This window comes from Oncorhynchus kisutch, linkage group LG30 (genome assembly GCF_002021735.2).
Source record: "Oncorhynchus kisutch isolate 150728-3 linkage group LG30, Okis_V2, whole genome shotgun sequence".
In the NCBI taxonomy this organism is placed as follows: Eukaryota; Metazoa; Chordata; class Actinopteri; order Salmoniformes; family Salmonidae; genus Oncorhynchus; species Oncorhynchus kisutch.
The window spans coordinates 35,891,667-35,908,317 of record NC_034203.2 but is presented as its reverse complement, the minus strand read 5'-3'; the positions used below and the strand labels follow the sequence as shown (position 1 = coordinate 35,908,317).

At 42.5% G+C, this 16,651-nt stretch overlaps 1 protein-coding gene across 1 annotated transcript; it reads right to left on the bottom strand.

Annotated features, from left to right (window-relative positions):
• Positions 1-9,100: 9,100 nt before the first annotated feature.
• On the bottom strand, positions 9,101-16,607 carry LOC109874868 (fizzy-related protein homolog). Its single transcript, XM_020466906.2, has 13 exons — positions 16,429-16,607; positions 15,028-15,098; positions 14,006-14,134; positions 13,565-13,628; positions 13,321-13,451; positions 13,086-13,168; positions 12,757-12,940; positions 12,543-12,608; positions 12,260-12,362; positions 11,876-12,060; positions 11,297-11,530; positions 10,941-11,138; positions 9,101-10,758 (listed from the first exon to the last, which is right to left on the bottom strand). Exons 2-13 carry the CDS (start codon positions 15,094-15,096, stop codon positions 10,717-10,719), a joined length of 1,488 nt encoding a protein of 495 aa, XP_020322495.1. The 5' UTR covers positions 15,097-15,098; positions 16,429-16,607; the 3' UTR covers positions 9,101-10,716.
• Between the last annotated feature and the right edge of the window lie 44 nt (positions 16,608-16,651).

The following is a 16,651-nucleotide window of genomic DNA, read 5'->3' as shown; positions in this document are numbered from 1 at the left end:
CCCGGCACAGCCAGAAGAGGACTGGCCACCCCACATAGCCTGGTTCCTCTCTAGGTTTCTTCCTAGGTTTTGGCCTTTCTAGGGAGTTTTTCCTAGCCACCGTGCTTCTACACCTGCATTGCTTGCTGTTTGGGGGTTTTAGGCTGGGTTTCTGTACAGCACTTTGAGATATCAGCTGATGTACGAAGGGCTATATAAATACATTTGATTTGATTTTGATTTGATTTCATGGCCAGAGCAGGTAGCTATGCAACAGGACTGGGAGCAACTGGGAGAGTGGGGTGGTGGTGACAATTTAGTAAGAGAAGGGAAGGGGGAGAAAGGATGACAGTAAATGTTGGCAACCATGGTTTGTAGAGAGGCTGGCTGATCACAGGCAGAGAAAGCTCGCTCTCAGGGAAACAGATCATTTAGAGGAAATGTGTCATTATATGTGGAAAAGTCAATTCCTCTTTTGAGTAGGCCTTTCTTTCCAAGTCATGTCTTTCCTTCATTTTCTGTTGACAGTAACATATCTTTTTTTTTAAATGACACTCAAATGTAAAATTATATATGAACATCTCAATGGCTCTTTTTGACATGGATTTCATGAAGCTTTCCCCTTGAAAGTAACTGGGGATTTCAATGAAGAAAACCAGGCCAGATGAATGAAAGGTGTTGTGGAGGAACTAGCAGTCTACTAATGACGTCATTACATGGTCTGATCTTGTTGCTAACAGGACCAACAAACCAATTGAAAATCTAGTAGCGAATATTTTTATAAACGATATTTGTTGTTGATTGTCGAATAGACACTGTGGACGTGGGAGCTGTCCAGTGGCTCAGTGCTGAATGACGCCCTATCCCCAGCATCAGACTCGCCTTTCCTTACACCGGCCCCGGAAACCACATGTTACACGAAAGTTTTCCATCTAATGCTGATTAAAAAAACCTATATATTCGACGTAAATGAAGACAAACTACGTAAATAGGCTACTGAAAGTTAACCGATACACAACATTTTGATATTTGTTCGGCAAAAAAAAACAGCAACGGGATGGGAATATTTTTCTCGGGGCTCAAGCTATATGCTGGCAGACGAGCGAGAGAATGACATTGCATTTCAGAATAATTGCTGTAAATATGGAGTCCACTCTTAATTTGTCAATGATACGAACAAATATACTTCTCACACTGACCGTTTTCTTCTTTCGGGCACGTCCTGGATCCCTTCAACCATAATTGTGTAAACAACACAATATATTGTCTGTACAATTCTCTCTACAATGGCAACGTCTTTTCCACAAGTTAACATATATATTTTTTTACCTGTCTAACATGTGAAAGTGAAATAGAGGACGTCTGACTTACCATCATAAAGCCTACGGATCAACAGGTGACTCCTTGGTACCGTTTCGATTGGGCTGTGTGCTCGTCTTGTCGCCCCGCTTTCTCTCTTTCCGGCTGCCGTTGAACACACGTCAATCTCAGCTGTAAACCCTCCCCAATCTGCGGTTCACGTAATGGTTATTAGGATGTTACTAGGTAGCTCAGCGAGAGATGAAATTATGTCCGTTTATATATTGTCCAAACACCAGAAAGGGGGCTGGATCGATGTAGATCACGTCTACAGGGAAAAAAACAATTGAGATTCGATGTTTTTTTTATATATATATTTGAAAATCAGGGGCGCGGCCCCAACCAATTATGACCGGAAATTACAAATAAAAACCAATGGAGTGAAACATAAATAATCTAAAAGGCAAATAGGCTTACACACACATTATATCATGTATAACATTTATTATAGATGAAAAAGGGCTTTATGAAATAGATTTGATTGATTGATTGATTGATTGATTGATCATATAAGGCTGTTCTTGTAAGCATTAAATCCCCTATCTTGAGAAAAGGTGAAATTCATGAGCCAATGTTCTGCAAATTGCCCCAGAAAATGGCCACAGTGTATGGTCACTTTACAGACAGTTAAAAGGCAGTACACCAACAGGATGAATGATCATATGAATGTATGCATACTGTACTTTTCTACCTGGAATTACCGGAACAAATAAAGAAAATAGGAAATAATATGTAAATAGATCGCAAGGGTGCACTCTTCAAATAGATTGGCAAACGTTCAATAACCACCGAAGGTTATGTGTGACTCATTATTGTGGATGCTGCTCATCTCACTCATCTCTCAGATAAACATATTTAGAAAACCCAAGTGGTTCTATTTTCCATTTCAATGCTCATTTTAATCCCCCCACCCCTTATACCACACAAATACCTAATTACTAAAAAGGTTGAAGCCGTCTCATAGCCAGTGTGTTGTAGACTAAAATCTAAAATGTGAGTGTGTTCCCATCTGAGGACCTTGAAGGATGTTTTTGGTGCACCACTGCCCTTCCTATGAATAAACTCAATTACGCAGGAGCATTGTGTGTAAAGGTCGCTGTTAATTGTGAAGAGTCCCGCTCGCGCCTCAAGAGGGCCCCAAAAGGCCAGAGCCATGCAAACTCAAAAACATGTACAAATACAAATGTGAGGTACAAAATGGGTGCAGTTTAAAATCATATATCTCTGACTGTATCACTTGAACACCCTGTTTCTCAATATATCATATTGGGCTTGAGTCTGTAAGGACTAAGGATGCTATGTAGTGTCAAATCAAATCAAACTTTATTTGTCACATGCGCCGAATACAACAGGTGTAGACCTTACCGTGAAATGCTTATACAAGCTCTTAACCAACAGTGCAGTTCAAGAAAGAGTTAAGAAAATATCAATGCGTGGGGGTACAGGTTAGTTGAGGTCATTTGTACATGTAGGTTGGGGTGAAGTGACTATGCATAGATAATAAACAGCGAGTAGCAGCAGTGTAAAACAAAGGGGGGGTGAATGTAAATAGTCCGGTGGCCATTTGATTAATTGTTCAGAAGTCTTATGGCTTGGGGGTAGCAGCTGTTTAGGAGCCTTTTGGTCCTAGACTTGGTGCTCCAGTACTGCTTGCAGTGCGGTAGCATAGAGAACAGTCTATTTCTTGGGTGACTGGAGTTCTGACATTTTTTGTGGCTTTCCTCTGACACCACCTATTATGTAGGTCCTGGATGGCAGGAAGCTTGTCCCCAGTGATGTACTAGGCCATACGCACTACCCTCTTATGGTCAGATGCCGAGCAGTTGCCGTACCAGGCGGTGATGCAACCGGTCAGGATGCTCTCGATTGTGCAGCTGTAGAACATTTTGAGGATCTGAGGACCCATGCAAAATCTTTTGTCTCCTGAGGGGGAAAAGGTGTTGTCGTGCCCTCTTCACGACTGTCTTGGTGTGTTTGGGCCATGATAGTTTGTTGGTGATGTGGTCACCAAGGAACTTGAAACTCTCGACCCGCTACAGCCCTGTTGATGTTAATGGGGGCCTGTTCGGTCTACCTTTTCCTGTAGTCCACGATCAGCTGGTTAGAGATGCATAGAATCCTATAAGGACACAGCCTATTGAATGGCCAAACTAATGTTTAACAGCAAATAGGGTATGCAAAGTATTATGGCCTAGAAATAGGATAAAGCATCAAGTCATGTATCCTTACAATGTTGTATTGAAAACCAACCCAAGATATAGCCTATGTCTTTCTGGATACCCAACACAAAGCCACACTCCTTTAGCCCTGTTTATACCTGGTTCTAAAATGTAGCCTTTGTCCTGATCTTGTCCACATTCTGATTGTGCCCACATGTTTAGACAATTGTAGATGATTAAAAGACGGATTGTGATCTGATTATGATCAGATCTGTTAATTGTAAACAGGCAAGATCGAGACAAGATCAGGAAGAAGGACGCATGTGAACAGCAGGTATAACAGAGTCTTTGATAGCCCAGCAGTCTGGTGGTGATTAGCACTACAGCTGGGTTCAATATGGATCCTAAAGACCTCTCTCTCTCTGGGCCGTCTCTTGATAGACTCATTGGGAGGAAGGATTATGCATATGAAGACATCTCCCTTTATTCTCCAGCCTGCTCTCAATGCTTAATTTAATGGTAAAGCAGCTAAGCTGCAGTGGGTGCAGTAATGCTTTGCATACCCTGTTGTATGCCTACATCTGTGTAATTTGCATTGGATTATGATTGGGTTCTACAGTAGGCAGCAGACACAATCCATTATCTGTCTGACGAACACACCACTTTGATCCTTCATTGTTTTTCTGTTTGTGTCTGTGGTCCAATAGTCTCCAGTAGCTTCCAATTGTCTATCTGGTCCAAAAAACAACAACCTGTCTGCTAATCTCTCTGTGTTTGCAGATCTGAATGGACTGGATAGGTGTAAGCAATGGCGGACCAGTCACTATATTGCTTACACCAGTTGTGTTCCTTCAGATTAGTAAGCAAGCAACCAGGTTAGATAAAGGGATAGAGCTTGGTAAGGGTTGTTTTCAGAATGAGCCTCCATCCCCTCTACCTCACCATGAACAGTGAAGGGTAAAGAGGCACTCACCATGAACAGTGAAGGGTAAAGAGGCACCTTATTGGCCTTACCTTTCAGTTCAATGGTCATGAAGAAAAGGAGACAAGTAAAGGAAGCAATTCAATACTATTAGGATGCAGCTGTCCTATGGGCCCAAATGGAACATTACCAGTTCCTGACCCTTTGGTGTTGGCAGGTCTCTAAGGACAATATTGTGGGAAATTTTTGTAGCCATTTGTGGTACTAAGTGAAGCGGAAGCACCATATTTCTCCCACTTCCCCAGTCGTTTCACACCTGTGAACAATGAAGGGGTGGGAGCTAGCGAACTAGCTCTGAAGGGCTCCGGACAGCCACCGTGTTTGCAGGCTTTTGTCATTGCACACTCACCCAATCAGAATATTCCACAACCTGGACTCCGGGGTAGACGTAACATAGTAAAAGTACATCCCAGACACTCCAAGTAGTATCATATGTTTTGTTATGTTAGGTATGTATTTATTTCTGGATGTTCATCATCCATTTTGTATGATATGTTGCAAATCACAATTCGTACAATATTTTACGAATTGCATTTCATAATATATGTTCCCGAATTTGCAAAACATGATATGTTACATATTACAATTTGTTGTGGCTAACGTTAGCTAGGTGGCTAACGTTAGCTAAGCTTTGATTTTATTTTGTTAAGTTCCCCAGTAGCCAGCGCCAATGGTAACAGCTAGTCTTACTGGGGTCCGACACATAACGAAAAGACATTAGAGACAAAAGACTTTACAATTGACATACATTTTAAAACGTGTGTGTGTGTGTGCCAATACATAAACACAAAAGGTAGGTCACATGGGGAGAGGCATTGTGCCTGGAGGTGTTGCTTTCTTTTTCGTTATTTTATCCAGGTTTGCTGTTCACTTGCCTTATATGAGATGGAAGGGAGTTCCATACGATCATGGCCCTCTACGGTGCTTGAATTTGTTCTGGACCTGAGGACTGTGAAAAAACCACCAGTAGCATGCCTGGCGGGGTAAGTGTGTGTCAGTGTTGTGTGTAAGTTGGCTATGCAAACAATTTGGAGTTTCCAACACATTCATGTTACTTATTAAAATAAGTGATGCAGTCAGTATTTCCTCAACTCTTAGCCAAGAGACACTGGCATGCATAGTACTGATATTTGCCCTCTGATTACAATGAAAAGCAAAATATGCTGCTCTGTTCTGGGCCAGCTGCACCTTAAACAGGTCCTTCTTTGCAGCACTTGACCGTATGACTGGACAATAATCAAGATAAGATAAAAACTAGAGCCTGCAGGATGTGGAGTGGAGTGTGGTGTCAAAAAAGCAGAGCATCTCTTTATAATAGACAAACCTCTCCCCATCTTTAGTACCATTGAATCAATATGTTTTGACTATGCAAGTAATTTAGCCTCCTCAACTTGCTCAACAGCCACACCATTCATTACCAGATTCAGCTGAGGTCTAGAGCTCTGAATTAACAATATATCAGAGGTTGAAAATACCACAACACAGGTTATGGTCAATGAAAATCCAAGGCTGCACTGAAATCTAACTGTACAGCTCCCACAATCTTCCTATGGTGAATAAAATATCAAGCATAGACTGTATAATACGGAATATGCATTTTACATTATGAAAAAATGAAATGTGAAAACGTGTCACTGTCTCTTTAACAACCTGTCATTTGTGTCAGTGCTGAAAGTCTGTTGTTAATTTTTTTTGCAAGGAAATAGCATTGTATTTGGTCAAACACCATTTTGTCCTACAGTTTGCTAAGAGCTGGCAGCAAGGTGATAGGTTGGCTGTTAGAATCAGTAAAGGTCGCTTTACCATTCTTTGGTAGCTGAATGACTTTGGCCTCCCTCCAGGCCTGAGGACAAATACCTTCCTCGAGGCTCAGATTAAATATATTACAGATAGGACTGGCTATAGAGTCAGCTACCATCCTCAGTAACTTTCCATCTAAGTTGTCAGTGCCAGAAGGTTTGTCATTATTGTTCGATAACAATCATTTTCCACCTCTCCCACACTGACTTTACAAAATTGAAACTTACATTGCTTTTCTTTCATTATTTGTTTTTGTATGCATGAATAGGACTGCTCACTGTTCATTGTTGGCATTTCCTGCCAAAATGTTCCCACTTTGCCAATTAAGTAATTATGAAAATAATTGGCAACATCAAATGGTTTTGTGATGAATAAGACATCTGATTTGCTGAAAGATGGAGTTCTTTCTGCCTATAATTTCATTTAAAATATTCCAATGTGTTTTTATATCATTGATCTTGGCTTCATAACACAGTTTTTTGTTCTTTCTGTTTCAACCATACAGTTTTTCAATTCCTCGTCAATTCATGGAGCCTTAACAGTTCTAACAGTCAGTTTCTTAACAGGTCAATGTTTATAATTTTAAGAAGAAATTTCATAAATTCATCAAGTGTAGATTCTGGATGATCCTCATTAATCACACCAGACAAAAAAATATTTTAAACATCCACATAAATCACAGCAAAATCTTTTGTATAATCTCACTATTTTAGGCCCAGCTTTTGGAACCTTGACTTTCCTGGATATAGCAGCGCATCACTGCATCCAACGGATACAGCTTTAGAACAAAGTTCGACAGTATTAGTAAAAATGTTATCAATACAGATGGATGATATAGTGTTTGTAAACGCCATGGTTGTTGATTGTGGCCTGTGGAATATTGTCCCACTCCTTTTCAATGGCTGTGCGAAGTTGCTGGACACGCTGTTGTACACGTCGATCCAGAGAATCCCAAAGATGCTTAATGGGTGACATGTCTGGTGAGTATGCATGCCATGGAAGAACTGAGAGATTTTCAGATTCCATTAATTGTGTACCGATCCTTGTGCATTATAATGCTGAAACTTGAGGTGATGGCGGCAGTTGAATGGCACAACAATGGGCCTCAGGATCTCGTCACAGTATTTCTGTGCATTCAAATTGCCATCGATTAAATGAAATTGTGTTGGTTGTCTGTAACTTATGCCTCCCCATACCATAACCCCACCGCCACCATGGGGCATTCTGTTCACAACGTTGACATAAGCAAGCCACTCGCCAACGCAATGCCATACACGTGGCCTGTGGTGTTGAGGCCGGTTGTACGTACTGCCAAATTCTCTAAAATGAGGTTGGAGGCGGCTCATGGTAGAGAAATTAACATTACATTCTCTGGCAACAGCTCTGGTGGACATTCCTGCAGTCATAATGCAAATTGCACGCTCCCTTAAACTTGAGACATCTGTGGCATTGTGTTGCGACAAAACTGCACATTTTAGAGTGGCTTTTTATTGTCCCCAGAACAAGGTGCACATGTGTAATGATCATGCTGTTTAATCAGCTTCTTGATATGCCACACCTGTCAGGTGGATGGATTATTTTGGCAATGGAAAAATGCTTACTAACAGGCATGTAAACAAATTTGTGCAAAAATTTGAGAGATTTGGAACATTTCAGGGATGTTTTATTTCAGCTCATGAAACATGGGACCAATACTTTACATGTTGCGTTTATATTTTTGTTCAGTGTAGATACTGACCGTTAGCACTTGGTGGCCTATAGCAACACCCTAAAATAATAGGCTTTTGATGAGGCAGGTGAACCTGCAACCACAACACTTTAGCTAGCGGTTAGGGTTAAGAGTCAGGGTAGCCTAGTGGTTAGAGTGTTGAACTAGTAACCGGTTGCAAGTTCAAATCCCCGAGCTGACAAGGTACAAATCTGTCGTTCTGCCCCTGAACAGGCAGTTGACCCACTGTTCTTAGGCTGTCATTGAAAATAAGAATTTGTTCTTAACTGACTTGCCTAGTTAAATAAATAAAAGGTTAAAGCTTTAAGGTTAGCTATCATGCTAAGTAGTTGCACATTTTCTAATGAGCTAACATTGTCCATGATGAGATTCAAACCCACAACCTTTGGGTTGCTAGACATTCGCATTATACGACCACCTTACTTTCTATTTTGACCTAAGTGACCTTCTGTCTTACGTAGCATAGGCCTACTAATGTCCTAGATTTACATTTACTAGTCTATAAGACCAGGCTGTACATTCAAATGATTATTTTGAATCAAATAGCAGCAAAAACCTGCACGAACTACAGCCTGATCTTGGTGCGGAAATGGAACAGGGGCGTGGATGAGGCTGCTGCTGTAGGAGACAACGTCCTCTGGTCATTCCTTTGCATTGGGACAGCTACAAGAGCCATCTAACAGAGGGCGTCAGTTCATAGTACGATATTCTTCATCACACACAGCAATCAAAACTCTTTAGCAATAGTGATGTATGTCTTGAGGGATTATTCCACACGTTCTGCCGATTACACATGTTCCACATTCCCATTCAGACACAGTTGATCACACATGCTCCACATTCCCATTCAGACGCAGTTGATGATACAAACGATTACACATGCTCCACATTCCCATTCAGACGCAGTTGATGATACAAACGCTCCACATTCCCATTCAGATGCAGTTGATGATACAAACGATTACACATGCTCCACATTCCCATTCAGACGCAGTTGATGATAAAAATATACAATCACTTTTTTTTCTCTTAAAAAAAATAAAAACATTCAGTTTCTCCCAGTACAGAAATCTTCATAACATTCTTTAGGCATTTCAAGTTGGCAGCATTCTTTGTTTTTATTTGTTTCTAAGTGGCATAAAAGGAGTACAAATGCTTATTTAGGACTGGAGCTAGTATATACACCGAACAGATCAGCGTTCCACCTTTCTCAGATAATATTCAACTCTCAGAACAAGCTATGGGTGTACTACTGGACACTTTTACACAGCTCAAATAAATACCACTCATTCAAAGATGGCACACCAGGTCACTCCAACACCACATCCAAACTGAGAAAATGAAAAATAATCACTAGAAAAATCAGCCTAAACATTTCTTTTAAATGAATTAAAACAAAATGAGATTTTCACATCTGCTTAGAGTCAAGAGCAAAACATAAGCTGAGGAAAAAGATAAGTGCCATGGACTAAATATATATATTTTCCCATTTTTTTTTTTTTACCACAGACACACACAGCACAATGCACTAGTAATGCCTTTAAGAGGCCATCAACAGCTTTCCATTTTTCTTTAGTGACTTTCAGTTCCTGCTACACCCAGGAAAAAAAGTTACCCTGATTAAGATAAAAAATGGTACTTTTGATATCAGTTTTTTCTTTCTTGTATAAGTCTCAATGCAAAGGTTATGCCTCGTTATTTACATCTGTTTTGAATGCTACTAGCCCATTATCAGACTGAGTGAAATTGTAACTCAAGACAGCAATAATGTGAAATGTGTCTAGGTAAATGTAGGTTAAGATAGAAACTGGTTAAAAATGAAAAAAGACAACTGCCAAAACAATACGATTTACAGATAATAACTGTAAGTGAGTATATGTAGTTTGTTTGCGGCCACTGCTCAAATTACAATTGCAGATTTTTTTCTAATTAAAAAAAAACATAAGATTTCCACCATTATTATTATCACGCATCATCACACTTCAAATGAACTTAAAAAGGTGTTTTTACAGGGTGAATAAATTACAATGGTCTACAACACACAAAAAACCTGTGAGCTCCCACCTCTCAAGCCCCAGGGTTAACCATCACTAGTTTACAAGCAGGTACAGGACAGCTCACCCTGAAGTCAAAGCATGTCATACATTTCCATACCTTCAATGCTGAAAACATGAGTTTGATTTTAGACGTGAACTATCCCTTTAAGGCAGGCACAAACACAAAAGCATCAGGCTCTTCATAAAGTCTGACACAGAAAACATTAACACACAGAAAACAAAAACAAACAGGCTGCAGAAGCAGACGACACGTGATAACGATGTTTAAAAAGAAAAGAAAAACAATAAATAAACATTCAATAAAAGGACAAACTTCGTATTTGGCAGGTATGCACACAGTGTCTGTCAAAAAACAGAATCACTTGGGGGAAAGGTCCAGAGTCCTCTTCTTCCTCTTCCGGGGAAAGCACCAATATGGGTATGGGGGTGTGACCTTGTGATGTCACACTGGTTATGATGGGCGGTGAGGCAGTGGAAGAAGACTCCTCTATCGGCTTGACGACCTGGCCTTGGGTATGTGAAAGGACCCTAGCCTACCAGAGACCTAGGAAGAGAAAAGGGGTCGGACTTGTTGTGTGCAGTACATTATTCCCTATGGGCTTGTTCCCCCAGCCCGCTTGTTCCCCCAGCCGGACAGCTGCGCCCCTCTGGCTACCGGATCCTGGTGAACAGGTTCAGAACAGATACAGACTCCTGCAGAGGAAGAGAGCAGGGGTCAGATCTCTAAAACACTACAATCCTCTACATCAGCTAAGACAGTGGTTTTGCTTATTGGGTTGTTATTGGTAACAAAATCATGTGAAAGGTAGACTTCATATGGGGCACACACAGCACAAAGATCTATGTTCACCAATCAATATGAGGTGTATGGCTACCTTGGTGGACCTCATCTTGCTGAAGACGTTCCAGAAGCGCAGCGTCTCGTCTCCGGCTCCTGTGACGATGGCCTCTCCGTCTGGGGACATGGCCAGGTAAAGCACTCTGTAGGAGTGGCCTGTGAGTTTAGCCACCTGTGTGAGGGAGGGGTACTTCCACACTAAGATCTGGTTCTGGGAGTAGCCGTGTGTGCTTACCTGGAGGTAAAAAGGACTTTAGTCACAAATGTTTAGGAGTCAAAATGATTTCCTTTAAAAGGGCCTGTCTTTGTGCCAAATATATGGAAAACATCAAATTTCATACAAAGTTTTGTTTCCCACAGAATGACCCTAAAAAGCCGCCCCTACCTACGTACCAGTTCGTTGGTGTGCTTGGACCAGGCCAGGTTGCAGACCTGGGAGCCCGTGTCGGTGCACTGCAGGGGCTGGCCTGTCAGGGTGTTCCAGAAGCGGATGCAGCGGTCGGCCGTGCCCCCTCCAGACGCCAGCAGGCCATGCTGATGGGGGGACCAGGCGATGGCCTTCACTGCTGCCAGGTGCTCCGTGTACTGCTGCACCGGGAGAACGCTGGAGTGGTTCCATACCAGCAGCTATGGGGAGGGATTGTTATTTTTCTGGGAAGTTAATGCCATAGGATAAGGATAAAAGCAGGAGTGTACAATAGTTATTCAAGAGGTTTGGGTTTGTCCTGTAATCCCCCTGAGGCCAGTAGCTGGTGGTCTGTGCTGTGTGTACCTTGTCATTTCCCCTAGGCCAGTAGCTGGTGGTCTGTGCTGTGTGTACCTTGTTGTCATTTCCCCTGAGGCCAGTAGCTGGTGGTCTGTGCTGTGTGTACCTTGTTGTCATTTCCCCTGATACCAGTAGCTGGTGGTCTGTGCTGTGTGTACCATGTCATTTCCCCTAGGCCAGTAGCTGGTGGTCTGTGCTGTGTGTACCTTGTTGTCATTTCCCCCTGAGGCCAGTAGCTGGTGGTCGGTGCTCCACTTGAGGCCGCAAACTTCCTGTCGGTGTCCCTGGAGACGACGTTCTGACTGGAGGGGTGGGGCTCGGATGTCCCTCTGCAGGATAACCCTGTCACGACTGCCAGATGACAACTGGTCGGCATTCCACGCCAACGCACCTAGAGAGAAAGATTTAGCAAAAAATATAAAAACAGCTGAAATGCACTCAGTTTTCATAGTTTTCTTTTGACTTAAGGATGAATAATTCATGATGAAGCCATAGCAATAGAATTACTAGATATTATATTCCATTGTTGCTGAGTCAGAGGAGAAGCTCTCCTCTTCTCTCTGTAGGACAGCCAGCCTCCTCCTACTCACCCACTCTGGCTGTGTGTCCCTCCAGGACTGACAGTTTCTTCCCTGCTGCTGCGTCCCAGATCTGTACATAGCCCTTATGAGTCCCCACCGCTACTAAGTTCCCCTTGAGAAACCACACACACACAAAAGAGTACAATAACCAGACACACATGGTATCAGGGCAAATCCATCACACCCCCTGAAGCGTATAGAGCCAGGACTACAGAGCCCTGGAAGTATAGGGTAAACTGTAAATAAGGGGTGTACATGACAACACATAGGAGTTAAAGCAGACAAGACTCACCCTCTCTGACCAGCCCACTGACGTGACAGAGTCCCCTTCCACTGACAAGTCACACAGACGCGTCACCTGAAGACCAAAAGACACAATCCAGATTGTCAATTTCCAACTCACATCATATGAAAGAGTTTACGAGAGAGAGGCATTTGCGATAAATGGAGACAGTGTCACTGATTTCAGTGTGATAACATACAAACATTCACACACACACACACACCTGGCTAGTGCAGGCGCTCCAGAGGTAGACGCAGGTTCCCAGGCCGACACTGAGGACGTTGAGGGAGGACCAGTCCACCAGGTTGAGATAGAAGTCATCCTGCAGCTCTGGAGCATCAAGCACCTTGAAGGGGATCTTAGAGATCTTACGCGTGGGTTTCCTAGGCGACCGTAACAGCTTCTGACTACAAGGAGGGAGACAAGACAGATGACTCATTCAATGTGACACAGAAAATACTCATTATAATGAAATGAGAGGGAGAGGAGAACTAGAATACCACTGTTAGCCATATAATATAAAACCAATGCATAGGTGAAAGTGGTGAATACCTGTTGCTGCTAACAGGAGACAAGGAGTATGGAGACACTGTGTTGCCATCCTCGGGTAGAGATCGCTTGGCACTGACAGAATACTGTAAACACAAACAACTGGCATATTTAGTATCAAAGGTAAACATGTTGTACGACTAACAAATTAAAACTGCAGCACACACAATACACTAGCCCTGGTAGCTTTGAAAAAGACGCTATTCCAACAGAATGTATAAGGGCCTATGTTAAGTACACTGAAGAGGCTCCTCTTGGCGGGGGTGGAGGGCTGGAGGCGACGGTCCTCTGACTGGGGATCCTGGACCTTCTCTATGCCTGCCCCCAGCAGCTCGTTCTTCAGTAGGGCAGAGTACGCCAGGCCGTCCGCTAGGAGGGAGGGGTATGTTAATCTCCATTTGAATGGAAATGAATGAATGAGTAAAACAGAATCAATGCACACTACAGAAACACAATAAATTCAACAGAGTCAAGAGGCTCACCTTTGCTAGTGTCTGTAGTGCCATCCTTTGTCTTCCTGTTCTGATTGTGAGACTTCTCATTCTCCTACACAACAACATTAACAGTGACTAATATGTAGAGACAGGAGAGGAGTGCTTCATTGGTTTATAGTTAATCCATGAGGTGCTCTTTGATCATGGGGTGAAATACTGTAGATGATTTGATGCTGGATAGTAAACAATGCCGGAAAAGCCTTTGCAACCAAACTTCCGGAAGTAATCAAGGCACTCATGTAGTGGAACAATTTTAAAAGCCTTTATTGTTTCATGCATAGCAAAAAATGTTAATGCAAATGCATGTTGCGGCTACAACACCCTTCATTAGGGTGACAGAAAACAGAAACCCAGCAAGTGACACGATCAACACAGATATAAAACTTGGGGCACAAAAAAAATCCCGAAGTTCATTGCAGGGGGACTCACATTGATGCGGTGGAAGTTGACGCTCCAGTTGGCGCCGGCGCGGGAGGGGATGAAGCGGTCGCCATGTTTGCTTGGTGACGACAGGGGGGAGTTGGTGGGTGTCAGGGCTCGTACTGTATCTATGGCCTTCTTCATGGGGAGAGAGAAGGGGATACATGGTCAGAGAGGAACTCGTTCACAGAGAGGACAATTGAACCACGAAAGATGAGAAAACGACAACCATTGCACATTAACAGCTCATGAGATCTGCAGAGCCCAGGCGAGATAAACAATTAACCAAGGGGGTTTCGTGATTCGCGGATGAGGTGTTCAATAGAGATACAATTAAAAGGAATGCTCTAAGATGTAGCCTGTGCCTATTTTCTAATGGGTTTCCACAGGGAGAGAGGAGGGGTGAAACTCAACGTAAAGTAAACAGGAGGGGTCAATCAGAGAGGTGGTTTTAATGCAGACAAAACATCAGGGGATCTGACAGAGTGACTAATTGAATAAAAACGTAGCTTTTAGACTTCACACACCGTTGGACAGCAAAGCTCTCGTGTCACACAGACATCCTCTTCAGTCTTCACAAAGCAGTTTTGTTATTAAACATGTAAGGGAGGAGCCAGTATCAGACTATTGTCAAGCTAATCTGAAAAAATCTATAGTCTTTGTTCAGTAGCTGTCAACTTCAAACACTGACAGTGTGTTCTGCTTAGGCTAAATGTATGTCTGATATAGTTTAGCAAGAAAATAATACACAAACTGGTTCTCTAGTACAGCCTACTGGTACACCTGACCTAATTTCAGGGGATTTGTATCTCTGGATAGATGACCATATGCTACGTCCAATCAACTGAACTAGAACTTACTCTTGAAATCCCTGAACATTATGCTGTCAGCTGAGTGTGCCAACCAATTCAGACAAATACATCTAGATGTTGGCATCTGTAACATCATATGCCACCTCAATACAGAATGATATTGTGCAACACAAGTCAATCCAGAATAATACACAACTTTTATTGAGTCTATACACTTACTAAAGGGCTGGCGTTCTCGTTCTGGATGTTGATCTGCCTGAGCAGCCGACACTCATAGTCCTGGTCCATGTCTGTAAAGGAGCACATTGACATTGTCATTTAGCGAACACTCTTATCCATAGCAACTACGGTTAAGTACCTTGCTCAAGGGCACAACAGATTTTTCACCTAGTCGGCTCGCAGATTTGAACCAGCAACCTTCTGGTTACCGGCACAATGCTCTTAACTGCTAGACTACCTGCCACCCTACAACAGGGACGTAGCAGACCAACTCATTATTTGGACACTGTAGCAAAAGCAACAAAAATGTGAGCTTCAATTGGACAAATGCAGGTTGTCCGTCCTCGTTTTGTTCCGTTTCGCTCTATAAATTCACCCCAGAAAAGATACAGCATGGATATAACTTTAAACATTGTCATCTGCACAGATCCCCCCCCAATTTTTTTTATTTTATTTAACTAGGCAAGTCAGTTAAGAACAAATTCTTATTTACAATGACAGCCTTGTTCAGGGGCAGAACGACAAATATTTACCTTGCTAACTCAGGGATTCGATCCAGCAACCTTTTGGTTACTGGCCCAACGCTCTAACCACTAGGCTACCTGCTGCCTCTATGACAGTGGTTCCCAACCAGGGGTGACTTGGCCTACTGGTAAAATTGACATGACTTCAGCAATACCCCTGGCAGAGAAAAATTTACTTGGTGGTACAGTAACCCCAAAAGGTTGGGAACCACTACTATATTATACTGCGAGGTGTATATGAGCAACACGTCAGATTCATGGCACTGCTTTTACCTCTGGAAATTGTACCTAACTATTGGGGTCGTTTTGTGTGGAGACTTGACCAGCTGGTTCACTAATCTCGATTTATCTTCTGTCGTGCTTGTTGTATAGTATCATCAGAAACCTGTTGGCATTGCTTATTGATGTCGTGACCTGTAAACTTAGCCCATTGACAGAAGGCCTCAGAACGGGTGAACATCACTTCCATCCCATAACTAACATTATGCTTGTCACTTTCATGTATGTCGATGGAGGAGTGGAAATATGCGGATTTCTTGGAATTTCGTATTAAAGTTCTACCAGTCTGCGCAACAAATAATAATCGATGTTAGCTAATTAGTCGACAAACCTGAGTGCTCGTTGCACTAGCTAGCTACAAAGCTAACGTTAGCTAGTTAGGCATTAATAGCTAGCTAACGTAGTTCAAGACAAGAGAGCCAACATGGGCGCCACTTTTAAACACCATTAGATAAGGCCACTGATAGTAGCTCGACTACCATTAGCACGCTGAATAGGCTAAAAGTTAGCACTATCTAGCTAACGTTAGCTATTGTGATTGTTTATCTCCAAACGTTCGAACTTGTTTCTCACACAATTCTTTTTCCGATTCACCTACCGTGCAGCGTCAAAGACTCTCAGTTATGCACCAAGTTTGAGACGGTTTGTTTGGCTAGATTTCTTGCAAAATAAATCAATTTTATTTATTCTCCAGCCCAGACAGAGACAAATGTTTAGACCAACAAATCGAACAAACGCTCGACTGGGATTCGCAAAGCAACATGGGAATGGCGCGGTGACGTCACTGTTTTTGAATCACACATTTTACGTCGTCAAGGGAA

Bases quoted from the DNA above. Each gene is read 5' to 3' on its own strand.
- LOC109874868 (XM_020466906.2), bottom strand. From the start codon at position 15,096: ATGGACCAGGACTATGAGTGTCGGCTGCTCAGGCAGATCAACATCCAG. The intron at 12,061-12,259 runs GTGAGTAGGAGG...CTTTCTCTCTAG, and splicing joins GGGACACACAGCCAGAGTGG to GTGCGTTGGCGTGGAATGCC. The intron at 11,531-11,875 runs GTACACACAGCA...CCCTCCCCATAG, and splicing joins CAGGGGGAAATGACAACAAG to CTGCTGGTATGGAACCACTC.